The 18,465-nt window shown below is 35.5% G+C and overlaps 2 protein-coding genes across 3 annotated transcripts; one reads left to right on the top strand and one right to left on the bottom strand.

Moving 5' to 3' along the window:
- On the top strand, positions 8,923–11,435 carry LOC18612721 (galacturonosyltransferase 8). The gene is made up of 3 exons (XM_018125891.1): positions 8,923–9,268; positions 9,435–10,682; positions 10,904–11,435. Exons 1-3 carry the CDS (start codon positions 9,095–9,097, stop codon positions 11,177–11,179), a joined length of 1,698 nt encoding a protein of 565 aa, XP_017981380.1. The 5' UTR covers positions 8,923–9,094; the 3' UTR covers positions 11,180–11,435.
- Positions 11,593–16,982, bottom strand: LOC18612720 (putative G3BP-like protein). 2 transcript variants are annotated; one of them, XM_007049630.2, is made up of 10 exons: positions 16,701–16,982; positions 16,192–16,262; positions 15,969–16,106; positions 15,269–15,557; positions 14,963–15,189; positions 14,676–14,859; positions 14,401–14,522; positions 14,263–14,322; positions 12,552–12,615; positions 11,593–12,268 (listed from the first exon to the last, which is right to left on the bottom strand). In XM_007049630.2, exons 2-10 carry the CDS (start codon positions 16,246–16,248, stop codon positions 11,979–11,981), a joined length of 1,431 nt encoding a protein of 476 aa, XP_007049692.2. In that variant the 5' UTR covers positions 16,249–16,262; positions 16,701–16,982; the 3' UTR covers positions 11,593–11,978. The 2 variants fall into 2 exon arrangements, with proteins under 2 accessions (XP_007049692.2, XP_017981389.1); XM_018125900.1 differs by having other exon boundaries at positions 14,676–14,853.

Below are 18,465 nucleotides of genomic sequence, written 5' to 3'. Positions count from 1 at the left end.
GAGAGAGAAAGAGAGATTTTTCACAATTGTTTGGAAGCTATTGGAAGAGAATTCAACTACAAAGAAACCGTAAGGTTCCAACAAGGCCTCAATTGCCCATTTGAACCATTAGTGGAGGTTAGAGTCGATTAGAGGTTCAGTAATACCGATTTGGAAGCAGTTGGGATCTAGATTGAGTTGCACACATATGCTCGCTTTCTTGGTAGGTACTATGGCGTCTCAGTAGTCGCATATTCACTGTGGTTACTCCCTTCGAAGTCTAGAGTCATTTTGTTTTATGAGTACGTTCATGTGATGTAAAATACTAAGATACGTGTCTTAGACGAAATATGTATATTTTAACTGTTAATGCCACCATGAGTTGAAATGTTAACATCATTTTGGATTTATATTAATGAAATTCTTTATTGCTATAGCCCATTATTAAAGTGATTATAAGTTGGAATTATGAAAGGTGACTTGAGAATAGTTGATGGGATGTTAAGCAAGATTACATAATAGGCTTACTTAGGCTTGGTGGGCTATGCCCATTGGGCCCATGCGCTAGTCATGGCCTGGGAAATTGGGCCGTGACAATACATAACCTTTTAAACCTTTCCTAACAACACAAATCTACACATCAAACTTCCAATTAATATAATTGCCTGCCAACCATACCCATGACATCATAATAACACTACATATGCACATAATCATTCTCACAATATTAAACCAATTATAAGCTTCAAATTGTAGCATTAAGCTTACCACTTGGTTTTAGCTTGAATGTCATCCAACAAAATTCATAATTTTCTCACACCCATGGTCACCATAGCTGCCACAAAATGATTCACACATTATTTTTCCAAAGATTTAACCAACCATGAACTTAAAACACAAAAATCCTTACCTTATGTTTCTTGAATCTTGAGACCCACTTGATATTTCTTCAATTTCTCTTGAATCACTTACTACCCAAGCTTTCCACCTTTCTCTCCTTTCTTTCCTTAGCCGATTTTCTCTATTTTTCTCTTCAATTGCATGGGGTAAAGTGAAAATGGGGTGGAAGTATGGAAATGGTGTGGGTGGAGGAAGATGGAGAAGAAAAAACGTCATCTTGAAGAGATATGGATCAGCCAAGGATAAGGATGAAGGGTCAAAACTTACAAAGGAAGCTTTGACCAAGCTTGATAGAAAAATTACCATTTTGCCCTCCTAGGTTCCCATCCTTTCAATTTAGTCTTCCCAACCCTCTTCTAAATTCCAATTTCCTTCCATTATCTTCTTTTACACATGTACAAACGAAATATAAAGTTTGCACTCCAACGCAGTGTTTTCATAATATTTAAAATATTTATTTACCCGTGCTATCTTTATTTAATAAAGACACGCGAGTCCATTAACGCCATTTTTCTCCAAAATTTCCTTGTTCGTCTTCTCCCCCACTTAGATTGACCATATATTCCTCATTCATGGAAAATTTCGACATCGAATAAAATATTAATATTTTTAATATTATTTTATTAATAAAATATTATTTTATTTCAAAATTTTCCACTTGTCTCCTTAGCACCTAAACCACCTTGTTATACCCCGATTCACTTATGAATCACTTTTTTTTTCTCGCTAATTCATCCTCAATAAAAATCTTATTATTTAATTATTATTTCTTCGTTTGTGTGGCATATTTTTCTCCAACCTATTCCTTTCACCTTTCATCATTTTTAAACGTTCTAATCAACCTCAATTGGCATCCGATAAGCTTTATTAGCCACCATATCAAAGTACGGGGTATTACAGTCTCCTCCACTTAAATAGAATTCGTCCTCAAATTCACGTCGGTGTCAGGTTATCAATCTCACCCTATGATCTTATTCCACTCCTCTCTTTATAGGGAATTTTGGTTTAGTCAAATCGTTCATCTCCAATTCTACTAGAATACTTCACTTATGTCTATTATGATCTGTTAGAATCAGATCAACAATATCTTTCACAATCATTAAATCTTATATTGGGACACCGAGTATGCCTTTATCACTATCATTAACTTGAACCATAACTCCATCTCAATCATACCTATTTCGATCACACATTATACTTCTTGTGTATACCTAATCACCATCTTATTACTTCACTCCTTGTCGAACTTCTCGACATTCGTTCATTCATCTTATCCCCATACATTATTATATAGCTTATAACATTATAGACTGCCATGTTTATTCCTACACGTATTTCTTGATGTTGGAAGGGAGGTTAATGCCTTCAATTATTCCCACATGCATCATGTTTATCTTGCATTTATGTAACTTCAATATCTTTAATCATATTGGTTCATCTTGTATGGCTTAACCACGCTATAGATTACACTTCCTTGATATCATTCCCTTGACTATTTCTCCAAAATTTCTTATATCAACATAGCTCAACTTCTGATGGGATCTCTTATCATTGTACTATTTATTCAACTCAACAAATGTATTGAATTCAAATCTCAAATCACTAAGAACAATTCTTCACTTTAGTTAGGCACATCACTAACTCCATACATACGTACGTACACTCACGTTTAAGTATCAACATTCCTTATTGCGTGTGGGGATCCTTGTATTCAAGTGCCTTCGGACTAAATTTCCCTTTATTCATTCCCATCTATAACCAAGATTCAATATAATAATCTTTATAGTGTATGTCAACATTCTCATATTCAATCTACGAACATTAGGGTACAATCAATTTTAGATTGTCCTTTTCAGTTGTTTAAATTACCATTCAACTTGCGTCTTGCCATAAGTTATCTTTTTCGTAATCCATATGACTTCTCTTTACACCTATGCATAACCTCACATCATTTACATGCTTATACTCTTTTCTTATCATTTCCAATTATATGCTTAAGTTTCATTGTACTCTATATATCGTTGCATCATAATGTCATTAATCACATTTTACTTGCTAAATGTCATTTTCATTTAACTGCAATCCAGTATGCGTATATACTTTATAATCTCATTGATCCTTTAAAGGTTCATCTTTATTAGATCATTGTATCTTATGCAACACCACAATTCCTAAAAGCCATCTTTACTTCTCAATTGTCTTTCATGCCTCTAACATATATATTACATCATTTACGCATTTCGATATTGATTAGTCTCTTAAGACTTATACTCATTCGAATCATGCGTGCCTCATACATATTCGAATTCCACTCTCCATAATACCTTAAGAGGTTTTCATTATTCAAATTCATTATCAAGGTTACCTTCAACCATCCTTTGTACTATTCTCTTCTACTAATATAACAACATTCTCCCTTAGGCCATTTACAATATGTACTTGAAATTTCAAGATTGGAAACAAGGTTCTTCTCAAGTACCTCTCACTGTCAATGTGAGTATCACTTTCAGCTTACGACTTCCCTTTTGTAACAACATAGCTTAATGCTTGCTTTCACAAGATCCATAGCAGAACTCCTTTTGAGTATTTTCTTAGAGATACCTATCCTAAACTTATGTCTCACCACATGTGGTCACTTAACCCATGGGTTAGCCGTTAGGCTTTTTAGCAAGTTTGAAAATCACACATATTATACTGGCCGCGTATGATTGATAATTCTTGTTCAGGGATGTTCATGCATTCCTGAAACACTTAAGCACTTATTTGCTCTTTAACATCCCAAGCATATCATTCCAAAGACATGCACTATTTCTCCAGGATATGTAAATGCATACTCATCCATTCATACGTCAATTTATCTTCAAGGATTTCTAGCATGCCTCATAATTGGCCTTGTGTTGTCACTAACCCTCTTCATTCAACTAAGTCAAGACAAGATTTGTAAATCCTCATAGCAATACTTTATATTAACCCATTTGCTATACCACCCTTGTAATCCTTTATTCCCAATTTCATCACTTGGTATTGACATCCCTTGTCAATGCCTCATACATTCGTCTAACTTTTCACTCATTTTTTTTTCATTTTTTTCCTTAGCCTTTAACAAGGCTTAATCTCTTATCTCTTTTATTTCTTAGGATTTGACTTTGGTCAACATATTACTCATCTTAATACCTCACATGGTAATTTATCTCAATGTAGCCATCTCAAGAACTTTCTAACTCTTCTTTTACCTACATACCAATATATAAGGTAATAAAGAAACTTTTTAATTCACTCATATAAACATTTTCCCAACACGCTTAAAACTCTAATTAACAAAACTCAACATTAAGACCACTGACCATAATCCTTACTAATAAAAAATTATTATTTAATTATTATTTCTTCGCTTGCGGTATATTTTTCTCCAACCTATTCCTTTCACCTTTCATTACTTTTAAACATTCTAATCAACCTCAATTGGCATTGATAAGCTTTATTAGCCGCCATATCAAAGAACAGAGTATTACAAAAAAGAAACAAAAAGATTTACTTACTTTTTTTAATATATGTATGAAAACTAAAATAAGCCCATTAAATGCTTTAATGATAAAATAATTTGCCAAGAAATCAACATTGTGATTTTGAGTACTTGACAAGTATAAGATTGGATAGATAGTTAAAGAGATAAAACACTATTAAGTTATCTTATCTAAGATTAGGGTGAAGATAAGACTTTATTAATCTAAGTGTGTTTGACTCTATTTGACACTTCCTTCTTACTTTTGAGTGTGACTTAATTGGAGTATTATTATATTGTGTTTATTTTTGAATGTGACTTAATTGGAATATTATCTTATTGTGTGTTCATCCTGTCAGAAAATATGTTGATCTTTTGAGATGTTGGAATATTTCTTGTTACAAGTTCATCTTATGAGAAGATATGTTGATCTCTTGAGTAGGTGGAGTGATTCCTCTAAGGGTTACTTATGCTTTTATTTGGATAATCCACATTGTTTATTTCTATTGATGTTTTCCAAATATCCTAGAATCAAGTCTAAATATTGATGGACCAACATAATGCAAAATAGCATTTTTCTCATAGTATAAATTTTACTTTAATTTTTGAAATTTGAATTTGAAATTTTAAAGTCGAAATGTCACATGCTTAATTCACTGCACCAAAAATTATGGTGTTTGATAGGATGTTGTCTTGGAAGCAAAATGAGTTGAAGGAATTAGCAAATCAGAGGAAGATTCTTGCTTCTCAAGGACATCTTCATAGTCTGTGAATTTGTCCAACAATTCTTAAAAGGAGATAAAAACTCTCGAGCCCTAATCTTAGCTGTAATTTCTTTCAAATTAGGACTAATGTCATGCGAGGCACGAATGACAAGTTGTCCCTTACTAAACAAATTGACTAATGCAAGTTCATCTAATTTTACACTTCTCAGATTCTATAAGTATTTTGAGACAATCCTGAAATCCTTTGGTTTTGTGAGCTTTTCTCTTAGATTCATCATTCTTAATCTAGATTTATTCGCAAAAAGTTTGTTAATTTTGTTCAAGACATCAAATGAAGTTTCTATAGAGGCAAAGAATGGAACATTTTCTATGGCAGATGACATAATGCCATGAAGTAGTACCTAATCTTCCATAATCCAATGATCATAGGTTGGAGTGGCAACAAGGATTGGCAGATTTCATCTATCTTGAGAAATCATAGCAAAGGGACAAGGTGTTGAACATCAACATATCCAAGAAGATTGTAGCCGATAAGGAAGTATTTGACTTGAGTCAGCTGAGATGGAAAATTAATAGGTGTGAGTTTGATAGGTAATTGACAGTAGCATATTGATGGTGATCAAGGGAGTTTGTTGACTTGAAACAGGAGTGGAGGATTGGTTGGCACTAGTGGAAGGCTAGTTTCAAAGGTTGATTTCTTGTGGAATGCTAAGTGTTGTAACTGCGATTGCCTTTGATTCAGTTGGTGCAGTGGCAAGTTTAATTGCTTTAAGTGTTAATGCAGTGTTTGTAAGTTCTGTTGAAGACTCTAAGATGGATGCCTTTTATCCAGTTGGTGCAATGATGGTAACTGGTGATGCAATGGCAGCTAGTGCTGGTGAATGTCCTATAATACTCTCCTCGTAAGAACGTCACCTAATTCCCCCAAGTCGAGTCTTTAAAGTTGGCTCCACGTATCTTTTGTGCTTGAACCTCCCAACCTGAGACTTAGTCTACGTACCTATAAAGCCTGACCTCCCCACGACATTGAAACAATTGTGCCTTGGGTTGGGTAATAACCTATTCTTTTGAAAGACATTTAAACTGGTATCGTTGATTTTGTTCTTGGATTACCTCCATGGATTCATTTTAGGCAAATTGATTGTTGCTAGACGGTAATAAGTTTTAGTGAGAGCTTTTACCTGTTACATGGTTTTGGAACGCTACTAAAATTATGTAGCACAGCGTGTTCGTCTTCGATTATATCAAGGCTGTCCTTTTTCATGTTTCTGTGGGTCAGGTGAACAAATAAGGTCACTTTCATCAGCATAACCGGGCCCATTTAACAGCCAGTACGCATGAATTTAAGGAATATATATTTCAGAGTGTTGCTCTGCCTGCCATCACTTGTGACCACAATCTGATGCTTATTGTATTTGACAGTTGCTTTGCAGGTGCTAAGTCTGTTCACCCAATGGGCAGGCCGAATTGGTGTATGGCATTCATTTGGATTCATCTGTAGAATATTTTGGCAGTGCCATATGGAGTTGATAAATATCTTTGTAAATCTCATACACTGATGGTGTTTAGGGTTCGTTGGGTTTAGGCTAACAATAAATGAGGGTCAAATGTCAATTGTATTTCTTTATCCTTCAATGCTAATATTGCGAAAATCATTACCGCGTAAGGTTCTGGATTACTTGGACCCTCATCTTCAACCATAATTTGTTTCCTGCAAACTATTGCCCACAGCCACTATTACTTTAGTCTCATCAACCAATACCAAAATTTCGCCAACGTTTCCTACTCCAATATTATCTCCAATCTTGACTGCATTGCATCCTAGCTATTAATGCCTAGCATCCATCATCTTGAAGAAAAAATAAAAAAAAGGTAAGTCAAATTTGCAATGTGATCCAGTCTACTGCCAATAATTTCGCAATTCTCACTTCAATTCCCTAAGTTGAAATTACTCACTGCAAACGGTTGACACCAGTCTGTCTACTGTCATATATAAATGACATCGTCGGCCTAACTAACATCAATAATATATGGGTATTGCACCGAGGGGCGAGGAGGGCAATGCCATTGCCCCAATGTCCAGAAACAACAAAACTGAAATGGATAAACTTTCTAAAATGTAACCACTAAAACCTTTGTCCCTGCATTTTAACAACCAGCCCTGCAACTGCTACAATACAAACAACACCAGAAGGCTTCAACTCTAAACAACATTGAAAATCATGTGATCGAACAAGCCTTAGTCAATACAGTTGAACATTCATTTTCTATCCCGAACACTAGCTATCCCTCCAAAAACATAAAAAAGAAATTGCATGTTAACATTGGTTGAAAACTCACCTCTTATCGACTCTGACGTTGAGCATGCGAAACATAAGACGGAATCAACAGGGCAGAGCCTTAGTCAACACATGTTTTATTTTCTATTAATAATTTTTTAATTATTAATTAAGTTCAATATATTAATTTTTAAAATTTTTAATTTTTATTCATCTATCTCTAACTCCCTCAACAAAAATCGGCTAACTTTGCCTCTAAAAATCAACCGCACTCCGCGACCAAATCAACCTCTACTTGCAACTTTGCCCCACCACTTCTGCCCTAGGTATAAGCTCAGGGTTTTAGATCAACCCAACTGCATGGACAGGACAGTCGTTTTTCTCCAAACTCCATATTGGCTATCTGCTGTCGGTGCGCCTTAAAAGTAAATGGCAACCGAAATGGGAGGGAGCATGGTCCTATTAGGCCATCGTTGTCATAGCCCATAGGTCATTTCCGTGGAATACTTACACTCCTAGCCTAAGGCGACAGTGCTTCTTAATTTTCTAAATATGATATTTAAATATTCAGAATTTTATTTGGCTAATGTAAACATTGGTTAGGCAAGATTACATTATCTTTAGTCAATTTAATTTGCCCATGAGGTAGCAAAACACGTGTCCAAGCTTTTGTCTGAACGATTTCCGATTCTTCTCTCTGTTTGTGTGACATATCCTATTTATTTATTTATTAAGAGCTTGTTTGGTTTAATTTTTTTTTAATTTAAAAATTATAATTTTTAAATAATAATTTTTAAAATTAAAGTAAAATTATTTGATAAATTTTTTTTATAATTTCTTTTATAAATTATAATTTTGGTTAAAATTATCATAAAGGGTAATTTTTTTATAAGGTAATATTGTAATTATATTTAACAGATAAAGATATTTTTAAAATAAAAAAAATCTCTTACATTTAAAAAAAAAAAAACTCCTCACATGAGCTTTTTCAGAAGTTTTTTTTTTAAAATTTTATTCTTTAAAAAAATTTATATTTGACTTGATTTTTACTTTTAAGAAGTAGATAAATTGAAAAAAAATCAGATCAAATAAGCACTAAATGTCACAACAAATTTAACATACTCATATATGATTCCAACACTTGGCTATGCACTTATTAATTAGATTAGACCCTTTGCTGCCTCTTTCTTCGTTTGCCCTTAACTAACAATGGGAAAAATGTTACATTCAATTCATAAGGTTTATAAAGTTGCAATATGAAAATTTCATAGTCTTTTAATCATATTCCAATAATGTTGTTGTTTTATTAAAAAAAAATATTACAACAAGCAATGTCAGTGGGTTTGGCATTGATCCAGTTGGAACCATAGGTAAAAATGGGAGCGTTCACACGGGATCCCCGCGTTGCCGCCACATTCCAAGTGGCAGAGTTGCACCCAGCTAGCAACGAAATAACCAAACGAAATCACAGCCGTCGATCACCCGTGAACCTCATCCTTGGGTTAAAACCGTCTCTGAAAGATCTCCATGTTAGAGCCCAAAACACACACAAAGGGAAGGAGTGAGTGAGAAAGGGCGGGTGCGGTCCGGCCATGATCAAAATCCTTATCATCTCGAATCTTAATTATCTTCTTTTTTTTTTCTTTTAATTATTTCGCTATCAGTATCTTTTCTTTTTCGGTTGGATGCACCGGTGATTGAGCAGAAAAATGGCGAATCACCGTACATCATCGAGAAGCGGGGGAGGAGTGCCAATGTTGGGTGGTTTTGGATTTACAGTTAGATTATTGGCTTCTGCAATTACAGTCGCAATCTGTTTCTTCTTTGCTCTCTCTTTCTTCTTCACTTCCCACTCTCACTCCCCTCATCTCCAAACCAACTTTGTAAGTGCTAACCAACTTTTCCCTTTTATTAACTGACAATAACTTCACTCCTTTTTTTATTCTTTTAATCCATTTTTCAATTCTGGTTCTTCTCATTTCTGCTGATTAAAGGATTTTGAACATTGCCATGGTGACTGATTGAACAGCGTCGTTTTTTTGTTTCTAGGGTTTCGCCACTGGTTCCTACGGACTTGGATCCACAAGGAGGTCCGTTTTGGCACTCAAATCGGATCCGCTCAAGCCCCGACTGGATCAGATCCGGAAACAAGCCGGCGACCACCGCTCTCTCGTCCTGGCCTACGCCTCTTACGCTCGAAAGCTAAAGCTCGAAAACTCGAAGCTCGTTAGGGTTTTCGCTGATCTATCTCGAAACTACTCGGATCTCATTAACAAGCCATCTTATCGGGCTCTCTTCGAAACCGATTCACTCTCCATCGACGAGTCGGTGCTGCGACAATTCGAGAAAGAAGTCAAAGAGCGAATCAAAGCCACGCGCCAAATGATCTCCGAAGCCAAAGAATCCTTCGATAACCAGCTCAAGATCCAGAAATTAAAAGACACCATCTTCGCGGTCAACGAGCAACTGACCAAAGCTAAAAAGCAAGGCGCCTTTTCCAGCCTCATCGCCGCAAAATCGATCCCTAAAAGCTTACATTGTTTGGCAATGAGGTTGATGGAGGAACGGATCGCACATCCGGAGAAATATACGGATGAAGGGAAGCCGATTCCTCCAGAATTTGAGGATCCGAAGCTTTATCATTACGCTATTTTTTCAGATAATGTAATTGCTGCATCCGTGGTGGTGAATTCTGCAACGAAGAACGCGAAGGAGCCGTGGAAACACGTTTTCCATGTGGTGACTGATAAGATGAATCTGGGAGCAATGCAGGTTATGTTTAAATTGAAAGATTATAATGGGGCTCATATTGAAGTTAAGGCGGTTGAGGATTACAAGTTTTTGAATTCCTCTTATGTTCCGGTGTTAAGACAGTTAGAATCTGCGAATTTGCAGAAGTTTTACTTTGAGAACACACTTGAGAATGCCACGAAAGATACGACTAATATGAAGTTTAGGAACCCAAAGTATTTGTCAATTTTGAATCATTTAAGGTTTTATTTACCAGAGATGTATCCCACGTTGCACAGGATATTGTTTTTGGATGATGATATTGTGGTGCAGAAAGATTTGACTGGGTTGTGGAAGATTGATATGGATGGGAAAGTGAACGGGGCGGTGGAGACTTGTTTTGGGTCTTTCCATAGGTACGCGCAGTATATGAATTTCTCGCATCCTTTGATTAAGCAGAAGTTTAATCCCAAGGCCTGTGCTTGGGCTTATGGGATGAATTTCTTTGATTTGGATGCTTGGAGGAGGGAGAAGTGTACGGAGGAGTATCATTACTGGCAGAATCTGGTGAGTTTTGATTGCCACTCTTTAGTTAGTGCTACTTTTGGTGCTTGGTTTATGTATGCTATTAGATGATGCCTAGCTTGAATGTGATGATGCCTAGCTTGAATGTGTTGTTGCAAAACGAACAATTTTTGGTTTTATTTTTTTTCTTCTTTAGTTTTCTGTCGTTGGTTGTTCAGCATAGTATTTGGGTTAGTGTTCATTGTGGATACCTGGTTTTGCAGAATGAAAACAGGACCCTATGGAAATTAGGAACGTTGCCTCCTGGTTTGATCACATTTTACTCTACCACGAAACCGCTAGACAAGTCGTGGCATGTTCTTGGACTTGGCTACAATCCAAGCATTAGCATGGAAGAGATCCGCAATGCTGCAGTGGTGCACTTCAATGGGAATATGAAGCCATGGCTTGATATTGCCATGAACCAGTTTAAGCCTCTTTGGACAAAGTATGTTGACTATGATTTGGAGTTTGTCCAGGCCTGCAATTTCGGTGTCTAAATAAGGTTTCGAGGTTACCGGGAACATGCTGCAAGGCTAGTTTTTCTTACACGTCAAAATCAAGTGTGCGTGGAAGAAGATAAGCATTAGTATACTTTTGTCATGTTAATTCTAGAATTCTTCCTTTTTTGTTCATACAAAAGGTGTCGCAATTAAATTATTGGGCAGATGTTCAACTGTTAAATTATGCTGCAATCAGAACGATCAAGTTGTTTTTAAGCAGTGTGCCAGCTGAAAATTGCTTTCTGAATTGTTACCGCTCCTTTTGATGAAAACTATGAGATAGTTAGAAACATTGTTTTAACTCTAGGATTCAACAATTAGCCGCAATCGAACTACTAAACATCAAAGCTTTAGATTGTACAGCAATCTGGAACGGAGAACAAATTGGACACAGTACGGCAAATGACGCGTTTTGATAAAAACTGCAAATCCCTCTTTATATCATTTTTTGTTGCAAACGTCTCTTTTGTCCCAAAACCCATGAATTCAAAGCAGATTACCCAAAATGGAATGCCCCAGAAGCCTAACCATAATAAGTAGTATGCTGAACAACAATATAATCTACTATCCACCCAAAACCTTTCAGTATGTATTATAAAAATATAAATTAAAAAAAAAAAAAAGACAATGCACTAAAGGGCAAAGAGAAAACCCTAAACAAATCTCAGACAAGCTCCTCTGCAAAGCATCCATTGCTTTTCTCTAAATGCTATGCAACAATTTCATAAATTGCTACCGACTACAAACAGAAAGTTATCCTTCTCCCACTCCCCAAACATCTTCCACCTTCACTTCTTCAAGCAGGGGCAGATACCCTTGGTGCCACATTCTTGGCTGCTGCATTCACAGTTAACCCACCAGCTCGATTCACACGGCCACCATTACTCCCCATGTGCTCACCCCTCTGATGTCCATCACCTCCACGGCTGGAATATCCCCCTCGATTGTTGCTCCTGTTTCCAAACTCCGCCCGATTACCAAATTCACCCCGGTTATAGCCCCTGCCGCTACCATAGTTTCCACGCCCTCTTCCTCCCTCATTTCTGTATCCAGCCCCAGCACCAGAAGAAGACCGTCCTTTGTTCCCTGCAAATGGACAACAGTCTTGTAACATGCAAAATATATCTACAAATGTCTTAAAGCCCGAATTCCCAACTAAACTCTAGAATCTGGACCAGATCAACAACCAAACATCACATCGTGAGAGAAATTATTAGCTCCTCTAACAACCATAAAGTGGCTTGTACAATTTACCCAAGTGAAAGACCTCATACCCCAGTCAATAACTCAATATACTATTATCTCTTACCAAATCATGTAGATCACTTACTATAAACTTTGAGTAAAGTTAACAATAAAAGCAACTTGCCTCGAGATGTAGACCGCTTTTCTTCAACAACTGCTTTACGTCCATCAATACTAATAGGTGAAGCCTGAAAGATATTTTATCAAAAGAGAAGGCATAAAAGAAATTAATAAATGCAGCTGGAAAAGAATATCTAATGCTGGTACATAAATAAAAACCTGTAATATCACACCCCTCCCAAATTTTTAGGAGAGGCACATCAAAAATCAAATTATGACTTGAGTTAAATTCCAAACCAACCACAGGAGGAGAATGAAAATTAAAAACAATTGACGTAAGTTTTGTTTTCTTTAATGCAAAAACAAATGTAAAAGTAACTATTGAATGCACCTAAATTATTATACTGACAGCAAAGATAATTAAGGCTAAACTTCATAGGCACCACCTAAAATTAATTAATTAAAAATAAAAGGAGAAACCAATACTACATTGAAAATACCACTAAAACCATTTGATGATTCTGTATACAAATTAATAACTCCATGAAAAATGCATCATTAGAGTCAATGTACACTACCAAAACTGAACAGAACACAATTTTTAACAAAAATAGATTAGATAAACTTCAATACTTGATGAATAAGACTACAATGGGGCCTCAAAATGCACAAGTCAAAATTAAAGAGAGTACTGGTGACCACTGCAAAGTTTTAATGATCCTAATATTATGTAAGATAAATGAAAAGTTACTGCAAAGGTCCACCACAGGGACAGAATATAAGAAGCAACTGGAATGAATGAAGGGTTTGGCAAATCTTACATAATTTACCATCAAGGTCTAGTAGCAAGTTATTTGATAGGACCACTGAAACATGCCACATAAAGCATGTATCCAACTTACAAGCAAATGCTACATTAAAAAAGAATTCACAAGTTTCAGTAGGGAATAATGGTTCAAAAATTCCTAAAAATCTTGCAGCCATTTTCCCAAGCATTTAGATAACTCCAATATTTCCTTAATGTTCCATCAAGCTTCTGTCAACCTTCAATTGAATTTATATCCTACTACTTGAAACCTACTACCTGTCTTGTGAAAAGTAGGCCAAGTAAGAAGCAGCCACTTAACCCCACAATGTAACACCATACAGGCTCCTTAACCCCTTCAAGACCTCTACACCTGTGTTAGTTCCACAATCTAGTCTTCCATCTCTCCTTAACTACCACAGCTGTTCCACATCCAAGCTTTTAATCTGGCATATGAAGGCATGGATCACCATTCTCTGCACAACTTTGCATATTTTTAAAAGTAATTAAAGGACTAGGTTGAACAAGTTATCTAAGTCGAGAGGTTGCCAGATCAGCAGTTTTGCAGTCATACAATTCACCAGGAACTTCACATCAACTTCAGCACTAGTCTTCTGCTAGAACATCCTATTGTCCACTCACACATTCATCTATGAACAATATAATACTATCACCTCTTCCTCATCCCTAGTGAATCATACAACTCCATTCTCTAACATAGTAACAGAAAGTTCACTTAGAATCTAGACGTCATAATAATTTCAGTTGAGAAATTTATGAGAGATTCTAAGCACTGATATGAGCAGAAGTAAAACCTTTATGCTTGGTCAAAAGCAAGTTCTGAATTGTAGAACTTAGTGCACCCAATGCCATGATGACAGACCTCTAATTATGTAATTAAATGCATTATAATGGACAACAATAAAAAGTTCATCACAGCAAAAAAGGGAAAAACAAAACCAATAACTACCTCTATAGCACCTTGCACAGCACTTGCCACTTCAAATTCAACAAAACCAAAACAGAATCCCTGTCGTGAAATACCAAGAAAATATTAATTAAATATACAATCATAATTGAACACATTGAAAAATGAGTCGACATGTACCTTCTGGCTTCGAACTTGAATACCACCGCTCTTAATAGGTCCAAACTTCTTAAACTCATTCTCCAGCATGCTAGGCGTGGCATTCAAGGGCAGACCTTTGACATAGATGGATGGACCCTCAGCTGTCCACAATCAAAGGAATATATAAGTAAATTAGATGCACAGGCAAGCAATACAAAAATAAATAAATAAATAATCATTAAGAAAGCAGATAACAGATAAATTGCAAGCTAATGATTTGAAGAACAAGAAAGAATGCCAAAAAGCATAAATACCTTCTGCATCTTGATTATTCCCATTTTCTGCAACAATGTTGCTGGAAATCTGTGCATCAGATGCTGGAGCTGGAGCAGTAGGTGGTGCAGCAGTCCCTAGTTGCTCATGGCTCTTAACTGCAGACTTCACAGGGGAATGTGTAGGTGCTGATAAGGAAACCGCATTCTCCTTCATAACCTTCACCTAGAGCAATAATAGATGAGGCTAAATCTATCACCTTAAAACCAGCAATGTTAATGTAAAAATAACACATTAGAAGCCTAATGCGCAGCAGAATGGTACTTACAATAGATGCATATGATTTCTTTGGCACTTCTTCAATTTTGGAGTTATAATCAGCAACCATCTGCGAATCATCAGGCATCTCATCAACAACTTCAGCCACTGGTGCTTCATCTTCTTCAATAGAACCATCTCCATTCTCAGAAGGATTGTACACTTCTGGCCCATTAGCTTCTTCTGGTGATGCAGCTGGTTGCTCAACAATGTGATTCTCTGGCACAGGAGAAGGATCTGCAGACAAACATTTACAAAAATTGGAGAACATCATTATAATTCTGTGTTTCAGAAGGCAGTTCAGGTTTCCGATTACCCTGCTCAGGAGTAAATGAAGCTTTACTATCATCAACTGGATCCTGGCTCCCACTTTGATGTTCGGCATCATCAACATATCTAAATACATCATTTAAAACAAAATAGCCCTTGTCTTGTGGTGCCAAGAAGAAACTCTGAGTAAATTTCCGCTTCACTTTGTCCTTTCCAGTTAAATACCCAGTCACATGAACAAGGACTCCCCCGTTGTGAGAGTCTTGTGCATCTACAGTTGTTATCTCTGCCGTAAATTCTCCATAACCAAGTGAGAGTATCTTCTCATTGATGGCCTGTTCCAGAGAATAAAGCATCACAATTTCAACTCTACCATTTCAAACTCCTATATAGTTATTTAGATATTATGTCAAGAGCATATGACTCAACACAAGTTCTAGGCTACAATACAACCAACCATATAAAAATAGAAGGAAAAAATTGGTTCCATAACCTGTTCTATTTCAATAAAAATCCATCTTGTTGCTAGATTTTTCACATTAGAAACAAAGTAAACCTTGATTTACTAAGACATATAGCTTTAAAAAGGGAAGAGCACATGGTTTTCAATAAAAAAATTTGGATTAAAAAAACAAATGAATAAAGAAATTATACTAAAAACGTAATTGACATGAGATACACTCATTTAGAAAGTCTGACCCAAGAAAAAAACCCATGTATGAGAGAGACAGACAGAGAAAACTCACTTGCATTGTTGTTGTAATATTCATGACACCATTTTCTTCAGGGCGACCAAGTTTGCTGCTATCATGGTAAAATCGATGAACCAACGCAGGCGATTGATGTAAGATAAGGTAGTATTGATGAACAAAGGCATTACCAACCTAAAATCACCAACAATTAGAGATCAAAGCTTAACTTTAAATGCAATATTACTGTAAGATCCAAAAAAGAGGGGGCGAAACATACAACATCAGCAGTAGGAGCTGTAATTCCAGCTGGGACATGTTGTTCTGTAGATGCCATTGCCGATTTGCTACCTGCAAAACAACGAAACCCTAATTCAAATCACTAATGAAAATCTCTAACCCTAATTTCATGCAACCATTTACTCAAACAAAAACCCCTAACCAAATTTCACGTCTAAAGGCATAATTTTTTTTCCAGAAATAACCGCGAAAGATTCTAACTTTCATTTCTACTGAATACAGAAAGTTTAGGTCTATTAAATGGAGCATATCCTAAAAAAGAATTCCAGGAAGAATTTTCTGTGAAAGCAAACAGAACCTTACGGATCCCACTGATAAACACTTTGCTTACAGTTAAAATTTATGACATCCATATTCTTAAGAAAATTTAAGCATTTTTTTTCTAGAAACTGAACATTTATCCTTGATCCAAGCAAAAGAAAAATAAACAAAAAAGAGAGAGAAATGAAGTGGAAACTTAGTTCTTAGTTAAGAAACGAGGTTATTTACCTGAGATTTTAGATTTGGATCGCAGAAAAGAGAGGTGAGAGAGAAGAGAGTGCCTTTTCTTTTTTCCTGATTTTTTTTTTTTTTGGTCTTTCAATTTAAATGGCTTCTTTGCTCTTTTCTCTCACCTCCCTTTGTTGGTTGTTTGGCGCTTCCTAGGGTTTTTGTGGATCTTGAAGAGGCGCGAGACTGGGGAGCGAAGAGAGGGCTCTGCAGAGACAGGGTTTTTGGTATTTATAGTCGGAAAATTATCCCTTGGTACTTGTTAGTCACCCGGGCAAGGCATGCCTTGTCCGCCCAGCATCCCCTTTTATTCCTTTTTCTCTTTTTTTGGCCTTCCTAATCTATTATCTAATCTAATACTAAGATTAGATTCCATTATCTTGATCATACAAATTTAAAGGTTATTCCCTTTTTTCCCAAGAATTTTCCAATTTCATTTATTTAGGTTGACTGTTACTATATCATATTTTCAAAATTAAAAAATATATATTAAACTTGATTATTTGAAGTTGAGAATATATGCACTCACCGTTAAATTAAAATTCTTTGGTGTATCAATTTATATCCGTTTTATTAATGGGTTAGGTTTTGATAGGATTTTATTCACAATCATATATGTTTAACTTTCACTTATTAATAATTTAGAGGAGGGTGAAGTTTAGAATTGTTCTTTGATCTTGAGGAGACAACCATGATTGTTACTAGACCTGTCAATATGGGTCGACTCGATTCAGCTCGACCCAAACTCTTGTAAGTTGAGAAAATATGGATTGGGTCAGACTAGTTCATTTTTTATATGGGTTATCAAACTTCCAACTCAGCCCACCTTTTGCTAGCCCATGAGCCGAGCTGGCCCAGCATATTTCTTTTTTAAAAAAAAAAATCATTTTATTCTCTATCAATAAAATTATGTCATGATTTAATCCATAAATTAAATAATAAAAACATGTTACAAACAAATAAATTACACCAAACATAATATAAGCAAATAAATTACATCAAACATAAATAAAATTTCATTCTTTAACACAAACTATAATCCCATTAACATAAATACATAATCAAATATTTATAAACTTCAAGACTAATTTATGTCTTTCTTAATCTTCATCCTCAATCAAAATATTTGAATCTTGTTTGGACAGCAATGATGTTTCAAGGTATGAATCATTATCATCTAATATTCATTGTCATAAAAGAAAAAGATATAGTGAGTTTCAATTTTAACTAAAATTATTAATTTAACAAGTAAAGATTAAAGACATTAAAATATATAAAATAAACAATACCATCAGCAGCTAAAGAAAAACCATGCAACCAATTTTTCGTGCAGACAAGCATTTGAACTTTTTCATGACGGAGGGAACTTCTAAACTTCGTGAGAACATAACCACCAATACTAAAAGCAAACTCTGATGCTACTGTAATAATCGGAATGCTCAATACATCTTGTGCCATAATAGAAAGATTAGGAAAACGCTTAGCATTGTCTTTCTAATAATTAAGCACATCCAAGTCTTCAAACACTTCATAATCAAGCTTTGCCTCATCTAAATAAACATCCAACTCAAACTTTCCAGCAATAGAAATTGTTTCATTTTGAAACATTTTGAACTCTTACAATTTTTAAATACATAGAAAAAAAAATAATTATCAAAACATAAATAAAGTAACATAAATTCTCATATTATAAGATGAAGAAAAGACACAAAACTTACATTAAAGATCTTTGATCCCCTGGGTTTAGCTGCACCTCCAACTTGCT

This window comes from Theobroma cacao, chromosome 1 (genome assembly GCF_000208745.1).
Source record: "Theobroma cacao cultivar B97-61/B2 chromosome 1, Criollo_cocoa_genome_V2, whole genome shotgun sequence".
NCBI lineage: Eukaryota > Viridiplantae > Streptophyta > Magnoliopsida > Malvales > Malvaceae > Theobroma > Theobroma cacao.
The sequence above is the reverse complement of the archived record's forward strand: the minus strand, read 5'-3'. Positions and strand labels throughout refer to the sequence as shown.